The 9,446-nt window shown below is 45.6% G+C and overlaps 1 protein-coding gene across 1 annotated transcript in view; it reads right to left on the reverse strand.

The window, feature by feature from the left end:
* The window catches only part of MMRN1 (multimerin 1), a 94,634-nt gene extending 88,365 nt beyond the window's left edge, over positions 1 to 6,269 (reverse strand). The window contains 1 exon segment of the mRNA XM_048508898.1: positions 5,586 to 6,269. Coding sequence (XP_048364855.1) covers positions 5,586 to 6,118 — 533 coding nt within the window. The 5' untranslated portion in view covers positions 6,119 to 6,269.
* Between the last annotated feature and the right edge of the window lie 3,177 nt (positions 6,270 to 9,446).

Here is a 9,446-nt window from a genome sequence, read left to right on the forward strand (position 1 = left end):
CCCTTCACTGAATGCCCTTTTTATTGGCTGTGTTTATTACAGGGCTTTCTGTGCATTACGTTTCTGAAGCGTTTATTAGATTTCCATCTGCAACGTGCCATTTATTGCAAATGGGAGACGATGGGGCAGGTGCAGCCTTTTATGAAACCCAGTAAAGAGGTTTATAACAAAGCCGGGTAAAGCAGCTCGGAACGGGTTCCCAGCCTAGCGATGCCCTTTGTTCACAAGAGGTTTATCTGTGCAGACGGGAAGGATAATATAATGAGTTGAAGGGGCTTTTTAAAAATCTTCGTACGGCAACTGAAATGTCGTAAACATTCAGAGAACTGTCAATAGTAACAACATAATTAGCGTTCTGAACTGCGGAGGAAGATTGACAGCAGATTCCAGAGAAAATGTAGTCTCCACCCATTAGAACCGCAGCTGTCCTGCATATGATGCTCACAGTGAGGTTTAGTGCGGGTCGCCCAGAAGAAAGTAAACGTTTTCCATGATAATTCACAGATTCCCCTGCTTCCTAAAGAGAGTTCTTAGAGGCCACTTAGATTCTTCTCAATGCTGCATTTCCTACGCCGAACAGCCACGTGCGATGTCACAATAATATCTACTAATCTTCCCTGTGTGAGGGAGTTTTGGAAAGCTGGTACTTAGATGTGGTTGTGTTTCTTATGAAGCTGCTGTTTATGGGTTCAGCAATTAGCCTGATAGCGTCTTTATTTAAAGCTCAGACTTAGCAGCTGCAAGTTATATAACATTTCTTGCTGCAGAATGCAAGAGGGGGAAAGTGTGTTTATTAAACTTATACCCCACTTTTCTTCGACGTAACTCAAGGCAGAAGCCATGTATAAAGGTACAATGAGCACACGTACAATCTGTGTACAGTGTACACATGATTTTTCTTTATACAAGCATTTAATAATTCTCCTGTTCCATTTAACATATGTGCAACTCAACGTGTGATTTAAATGCCATGTAGGCAGACGGCAAGACTAGTGTATTCATTCCTGCTTTTCCTCAATGTGTATTGATTTTAACCCACGTAATGTCATCTGTCCAGTGGTATTGTCCTTGTTTCTGGGGGAGGCATGTGTGTACCATGGGAGGGCAACAGTTGTATCAAAACCCTGTTAAGACCTGTTAACATTTCAGTTCTTCCCTGGGGGAAGAATTAGGACTAATAAAAGGAAACATTTTTTCACGCAACGTGTGATTGGTGTTTGGAATATGCTGCCACAGGAGGTGGTGTTGGCCACTAACCTGGATAGCTTTAAAAGGGGCTTGGGCAGATTGATGGAGGAGAAGTCATCTATGGCTACCAATCTTGATCCTTCTTGATCTGAGGTTGCAAATGCCTTAGCAGACCAGGTGCTCGGGAGCAGCAGCAGCAGAAGGCCATTGCTTTCAGATCCTGCATGTGAGCTCCCAAAGGCATCTGGTGGGCCACTGTGAGTAGCAGAGTGCTAGACTAGATGGACTCTGGTCTGATCCAGCAGGCTCTTTCTTATGTTCTTATGTTCTTATGGTTCTTGCCATGAAACTATAGAGTGGGCCGGGAGCAGATGGCAACATGGGAACCTCTGGCTTATTTTTCTTTGCTTCAGGTGCACCAGTGTGACCAGTGCCCGCATTATCTCTGGTGTGGCCTGGAAGACTCTGCACTGCTTAGGAATGCTTTTATTGATCCCAGCCTGCTGGGTCTCAAGGGTGGGGACTGGCGGGATGTATGGGGAAAAGATATTAACCAAGAAACGCTCAGTTCCGGCAAAGACCACTTGAATGCTGTTCACAATATCCTGTCAATAAACCGATTTCTGAAATCAAGAGTCTGGTTAATGCAAGAGTCAACAGATCTTAACAAGTGGTCACTGCTGCATGGTGATGTCACTTCTGGCATGACCCGGAAGCAACCTTTAACCTAAGGAACACACATCTTTCTGAGTTTTAAAGCAGTAGGCTCTTGCTAAACAAGTGAATATAACAGGTGGACAAGATTCTTCAGTAATATGTAAGAGTTAAGGAGATTGGTGGGGGGGAGTTCACAAAATGATCCTTGGAGTAAGAATTGTGGTTGAAGGCAGTGGTGGGATCCAAAAATTTTAGTAACAGGTTCCCATGGTGGTGGGATTCAAACTGTGGCGTAGCGCCAATGGGGCTGGGCGGGGCACGACGGGGGCATGGCCGGGCATTCCGGGGGCTGGGCATTCCTGGGCGGGGCTGTGGCAAGGACGCAGCTGCTGCGCCGGTCCTTGGGTGGGAAACGAATGCATGCAGGTGCAGGCTGCCACGCACGCCGGTGCACCTCCCGCTAGACTGCTTCAAGTTCTGCGCGCTACTGCTAAGAGGAGGGGCGTAACTAAGGCAAAAATCACGTGGCAAAATCACCAATTAGTAAACCCCTCTCGGCACACACAAATAATTAGTAACCTACTCTCGGGAACCTGTGAGAACCTGCTGGATCCCACCTCTGGTTGAAGGATATCCTGATTTTCAGAAGCTGCACATTTATTTATTTATTTTATATTTATTTATTTATTTATTTATACTTTGGGCTTCTAGACCGCCCCATCCCCGAGGGGCTCTGGGCGGTGTACAGCAGATAATAAATACAATTTTAAAACATCATAAATAGGCTAAAACTTATAAAAGCAGCGAAAACTAGCTAAACATTAGCATTTAAATGTAAAATAAATATAGGCATAGGTGTAGGTGGCGCCCGGTGCCTAATATTAAATTCTTCCACCCCCAGGGAGAACAGTAGGTCTAGATAGATGTTATAGGCCCAGATGTAGAGGCCGGCGGAAGGGCCAGCGAAAGGGGCCAGCGGAAGGGGGCCAGCAGAAGGGGAGCGAAAGGGGCCAGCGGAAGGGGGCCAGCAGAAGGGGAGCGAAAGGGGCCAGCGGAAGGGGGCCAGCAGAAGGGGAGCGAAAGGGGCCAGCGGAAGGGGGCCAGCGGAAGGGGGCACCATCAGCGGCTGGACTCTCCAAAGGCCCGGCGGAACAGCTCCGTCTTGCAGGCCCTGCGGAACTCACCAAGGTCCCGCAGGGCCCGAACAGCATAGGTGAAGGAGAAGAGACCAGAATCATGGTAGTGAAATCCTCTCTGATGTGGATTCCCTTGAAGCTGTATAAATGTTTTACTCTCATACAAATGTGTGTGCGTTGGGCCCTCACCCCACAATCCTGAAACCTGTCCCTTCAGAATTCTGGATCATGCCTACAAATACCCTTGCCCAGGTAAAGGATTTTTCATACACCTTCATGTGAATGCACTTAAAGTGGGGGTGGGGGCAGACTTTCCTACACGCACTCAGTCTCCCCAGAATGAAAAGTGTTTGGGGCTTTGGACCTTCCGGGCTCTTATTGCAGCTTTTCTTTTGGCGGCCACGCTAAACAGCTGCAGCCAGCGCAGCTGCATCAACTCCTTCCTCTGCTGCATGGATTGCCTGCTGTGACCTGGGAAATTCCTGAATACTTGATGGCGGAGCTTGGGAGAAGCGGAATTTGGGAGGGGATAGAGCCGAGTTAGGGTTGCCAATCTCCAGGTGGTAGTTGGAGTGCTCTCACTATTACAGCTGATCTCCAGGTGATAAAGATCGGTTCATCTGGAGAGAATGGCCTCTTTGGAAACTGAACTCTAGGGAACTGAAGCCCAGTGAAGTCCTCCCCCTTTACAAAAATCCTGCCTCCTCAAGTTCCACACCTAAAATCTATAAGTATTTCTCAACCCAGAACTAGAAACCTTAAGCACAGCAGGGGTATGATTCCATAGAGGCTATTCTCCAAAGCTGCAATTTCCTGCAGGAGAGTGGATCAGTTGAATTACAACTGGAGATCAGCTGTAATTCAGGGAGATATCCAGTCCCCACCTGCAGACTGGCAACCCCTTATCATACTGCCCCCCCCCCTTTTCTTTGAACTGATAGCATCCCTTTCCTCAAGAAGGCACCTATTACTGCAGGAACTAGTTCAGCTCTGCAAAATATGAACCCATGTGTAGCATGCAAAACTTTCCGATCCACTTAGGAACATTCAGTTATTTTTTTTAAGAAACATAAAACACGGCAATTCCTACAGATGGCTTTAACAGATGATTAGAAAAATTCATGAAGAATCAACAGCTATTGACCATCATAGATAAATTGAACCTCCACCATCAGTGGCAGTATACCTCTGAAGACTAGAATCAGACAAAAGTAATAACATAGAAAGAGCTGTTTTCTTCACCCCTTAATTTCCAATGGTAACTTCTGTGTCTAATGTTGCAAAAAAGATTCTGGATGAGAGAACTCCTTGGTCGGGTCCAGCAAGACGATTTGTAGATACTAATGGTGAATGTGTGACAATTCCATTGTAGAATATCAAACAAATGGGAACGTTCACTTTCCATTACTAGGAACAGCATAGCCAGGGCTGAACATATATTTATACTATGATAGTTTGAGTCTAGGAAATGTTGACTGTTCTAAGACTTTCTCATTCAATAAAAAAGTAAAATGGATAAAAGTTACACCTGCTGGTTGCTTGTAATTGCTAATGTACACAAAATCGGTCGGTTTCTTTTCAGTTCGCCAAGGTGATTTTTAATTCAGATCTCGTCACGCGTTGTGCCACCTTACCTGTAGAAATCATACTGAGTTATTTAAAAGGCCTTTACGATCCTAAAAAACAGGGGGTGCTGTAAGGAGACTCAAGGTGGCTTACAAGCTCCTTTCCCTCCCTCTCCCCACAACAGACTCTTTCTGAGGTAGGTGGGGCTGAGAGAGTTCCGAAGAACTGTGACTAGCCCTAGGTCACCCAGCAGGAATGTAGGAGTGTGGAAACACATCTGGTTCACCAGATAAGCCTTTGCCACTCAGGTGGAGGAGCGGTGAATCAAACCCAGTTCTCCAGATTAGAATCCACCTGCTCTTAACCACAACACCATTTCTGCCAGCTTACAGCAACCCCATAGGGCAGTGCTGGCGAACCTTTGGCACTCCAGATGTTATGGACTACAATTCCCATCTGCCCCTGTCAGTATGGCCAATTGGCCATGCTGGCAGGGGCTGATGGGAATTGCAGTCCATAACATCTGGAGTGCCAAAGGTTTGCCCCCACGGCCATAGGGCTTCCAATGCAAGAAACTAACAGAGGTGATCTGGCGTGACCTGCCTCTGAATAGCAACCATGGACTTCCTGGGTGGTCTCCCATCCAAGTACTAACCAGAGGCAACCCTGCTTAGTTTCCAAGAGCTGAAGAGATCAGGCACACAAATTAGGCTGATTTAAATCCCTCTGAAGCCAGTGGGAAATAAGTCAGCCTCTATTTCTGCCCTAGTTTTTGAGCTTTGTGGTCCTCATCCAGTGGTGGGATTCGAATAATTTAACAACTGGTTGTTTACAAGCACCATTTTAGCAACCAGTTCTGCCAAAGTGGTGCGAACCTGCTGAATCCTACCACTGTCTTCATCCTTTAAATACAAATTTATAGGAAGGTCTTGAGGGGGAAATGACTCTGGGCACATTTTGTAAGGACTTCTCTGAACATCTTTTTTCTAAAGCCAGTGAGCAGATAAACAGTAAAAAAATATATGGGATTCTGCTTACTTTCCCCTGGTTGTTTCAAAGCTGGGTGTCTTGCTGTTGGTATAGTCCGATTGCCTTGAAGATCTGTTCCCTGTAGCTCCTTTCTGGATCTTAAGACCTTCACTTTGAAGAGGGCCTCTTCTAGGTTGGCTTTGCGAAGAGATCCCTGTATTGTTAGGAAGAACGGGTGTCTTAGCATTTGGAATGCCAGTATCATTGATTCTTCCTTTGGGGATTGTAGGGGTTGATGGATTCTCCTCCTGTGTCTCTGACGGAGTTTGTAATCCTAGAGATGCCTTTGTGGGTTGCGGAAGGCTATGTCTTACCTCATCCTCATGGCTTGTATTCACTAAAGCGACTGGATTTTCTGCAGTGGGGAGTGCAGGAGTTGCTGCTCCATGTCTGAAGTTCTGTGTTTCAGTAGAATTCAGGTTAAGGTGGTTTGTTTCCACTTTGTGGTCCACAGGTACGTCCAGGGTCCGAACAGTTGCATTGGCTTCTGTGCTTCCCCGTTCCAAGAACATTAAAAACAGCACCAAGTATACCTCCCTCATCCTGATGGTTTGTAAGAGCTGGGCAATGTCTCTCAAATGTTCCTCACAGAAGTCTCTTCCCCTTCAGCTGCTGCTTTCGCAATGAACCTGTAGAAATGTGCCCGACTGCCGGTGATTTTTATCTGTGCCAGAGAAAGGAAACAGGTTTTAGTGTTTCAAACTGGACCGAGGAAGCTTCATTTCCTGTTTCTGTGGATTCCTCAGCGACCTGTGCCCTTTTGGAACTGTGGAGCCAAAATGCCTTAGGGAGAAGCAAAGAGTCTTTGTGGAAGCCACAGGATGAAGAATAACGGCATAATGTGCATATGGAAATACACTGTCACTGAAATCAGCTGGAGGGGGGTGGGTGGGGACAAAGAATCGCTGAGTAACTTCCTTTTCATGTTGATCAGCAACAGAGAACATGAGAGATCTGTCAAATGTGCCACTTAGTTACCGAAAGCTGTTTGGATGAGGCCATGTGTCACATATGTCATATGTTATGTCACTATGTTGATGACCCCAGAATGACACGTATTTATTAATGTTTGTATCGCTGTCGGTATCACAGTGGTTCTGTAGAAGTTCTGCTCATATTGTAGCATGGCAGTTCTCTGTTATTCAATATGAATCAACCTTGCTGCAAATGTGGATGGGGTCAACTATTTTCACCTGTCTGTTCTGTCACAAGCTGATCATTAGGGTTTGCATAGGTTATGTCTGGGTCCTCCCTTTTGTCTTTCAGTCAGACATGAGTCACATTTCTTCTCAATCTTCACATGCCATGGGGGAAACCTAGATGACTCCATGGGATCATTTAAGGCATGTACATGGCAGGAGGGCTAGACTAAGGCCCCTTCTCCCCATGCACCATGGGTCTATCCAAACTGGGTATCATGTATAAGAGAACCATGACTCATGGCTCCTGAGCTGATTCTAAGGTATATAATACATGCCATAATATGAACAGATCTTTAGAGTTGCCAGCCTCTAGTTTTACCTGGCTCAGGTATGGACTTCTGGCGATTTGAAGGTTCGATTACCTGCCCGCAGCAGGGAGGGATGTCATGTGAAAATTTGGGGGCGATCAGTAGATAAGGTTTCCAGGTATCCCCTAGGAACCAACAGGGATTGGCTGCAATCTCAAATTAAATTCAGTCTGCCCAACAAAAGAATGTTGCCTTGAGGCATCCACCTAATAAACACTAAAAAATAAATAGGAAAGGTGCTCTAATCCCATAATAATCCTGGTTACCCTGTTCTTTACTTTTTCCAGACCTGCAATGTACGGGGGTTTTTTTAGATACAGTGACTAGGATTTTTTTAAAAAAAATGGGGGGAAATTCAGAGTGGGGTTTATTGGAGCCAAAAAATTTCAGGATTCAAAATATTCCCCAATTTCCACACCAGTATAGGTTTTTTTCAGTTTCTGGGAGCGGAATCTGAAAAAGCCCAACACCATTATAGCCCACTGGAGATCCCTCCAAGCCTTGGGGATGTGGCTTAAGCTATGATCTGTTTCGTTTTGACTTTTTGTTCAACTTAAGACAGAATGAAGAGATCCCCTCAGGCAGATGGTACTTTTGGGGCCTATTGCAATATTTTTAAACATAACCTCATGCTCCTCTAAATGTCATAATTTTGGATTATAAATGCTTTTTTGGTTTGTGAGAAGTGGATGGAGAAAAGGTGGCATAGACATAATTACATTGTTTTATTTATTTACTTCACGTATACCTAACAGGGCGTAAGGGTCTATTACTCAAGTCAATAATTGAGACTCGGAAAAAATTCAAGAGCTTTATTGAACTGTGTCAGGACTTTAGCTGTAGAAAGCCAGAGCTGTAGAAAGCCAGAGCTGAGGCCCCAGTTTTCACAGCACGCATATACAGATATTTCCCCCTTCAGGTGCTCCTTCCTCCCACCTGTTCCCACAATAGGCTGCAAAAGAAAAGGACAGTGTTAAGACAGTGTTGTTATGTGTTCTGGCTCAGGGACAGTGATAGGGTTCACTCCAGGGAAATGTAGCCGGGAGGTTCTGGAAGCTAAATTTAGGCTGCTAGGAAAAAGGTTAAAATCCAGGACCCCCAAGGTGGCATTCTCTGAAATGCTACCTGTTCCACGCGCAGGGCGAGCTAGGCAAGCGGAGATACAGGGTCTCAATGCGTGGATGAGAAGGTGGTGCAAGGCAGAGGGTTTCAGATTTGTCAGGAACTGGGGAACCTTTTGGGATAAGGCAGGCCTGTACAAAAGGGACGGGCTTCATCTTAACCAAAGAGGAACCAGGCTGCTGGCGCTCAACATTAAAAAGGTGGCAGAACAGCTTTTAAACTGATTCCTGGAGGAAAGCCGACAGGAGCGGAGGTGACTTCGGTTCGGAATACAGAGTCCATGGGGATGCAGACAGAGAAGGAGGTTTTTTTTAAATCAACCACATACAAGTGAGGAACATAGCAATGTGATAAGTGATAGTGTCTACAAAAGGCTAGAGGGCAAAACACATAAATCCCAGGTTAGGGACAGAGACAGAGTATACAAGTGTCTCTATGCTAATAGTAGAAGCGTTCGACCTAAAATGGGGGAGCTGGAGTACAGAGTTTTGAAGGAGGACATTGATATAGTGGGCATCACAGAGACATGGTGGAATGAGGAGAACCAGTGGGATGCTGTTATCCCAGGTTACAGGCTCTACAGGAAGGATAGGACAGAGGCGTGTGTGGGGGTGGGGTGGCCCTCTACATCAAAGAGAGCATAGTGTCACATAAAATAGACAATGCAGGGGGGCTGATTCCTCTACAGAAGCACTGTGGATATCAATACCAGGGGTGAAGCATAGTTTAACATTAGGAATATATTATCGTCCCCCTGACCAAAGCGCACAAGAGGATTCTGAGATGGAAAAAAGAAATTAGAGAGGCCAACAAAAGCAAAATAAATGTCATTGGTAATGGGCGATTTTAACTATCCCCATATAAACTGGAAAATGCATGTTCAGGTCATAGTAAGGAGAGAACATTCCTGGATATGCTAAATGACTGTGGCTTAGAGCAGATGGTTGTAGAACCAACCAGGGGAGATGTGATCCTAGATTTCATTCTATGTGGGTCCCAGGACCTGGTGCGGGAAGTCAGGGTTGTTGAGCCGATAGGGAACAGCGACCACAATGCTCGCAGATAAATAATCTCTGCATGCGAACAAGTGACAACTACTAATGTAGTTACATTAAGCCTTCAGAAAGGGAAAGTTCTCAAAGATGCGGGGCATAGTGCGCAGTAAGCTGAAAGGGAAAATCAAGAGAGTCAAAATGTCCAAGATGCTTGGAGGTTATTTAAAACACAGTCTTAAAAGC

This window comes from Sphaerodactylus townsendi, linkage group LG10, assembly GCF_021028975.2.
Source record: "Sphaerodactylus townsendi isolate TG3544 linkage group LG10, MPM_Stown_v2.3, whole genome shotgun sequence".
Classification (NCBI taxonomy): domain Eukaryota; kingdom Metazoa; phylum Chordata; class Lepidosauria; order Squamata; family Sphaerodactylidae; genus Sphaerodactylus; species Sphaerodactylus townsendi.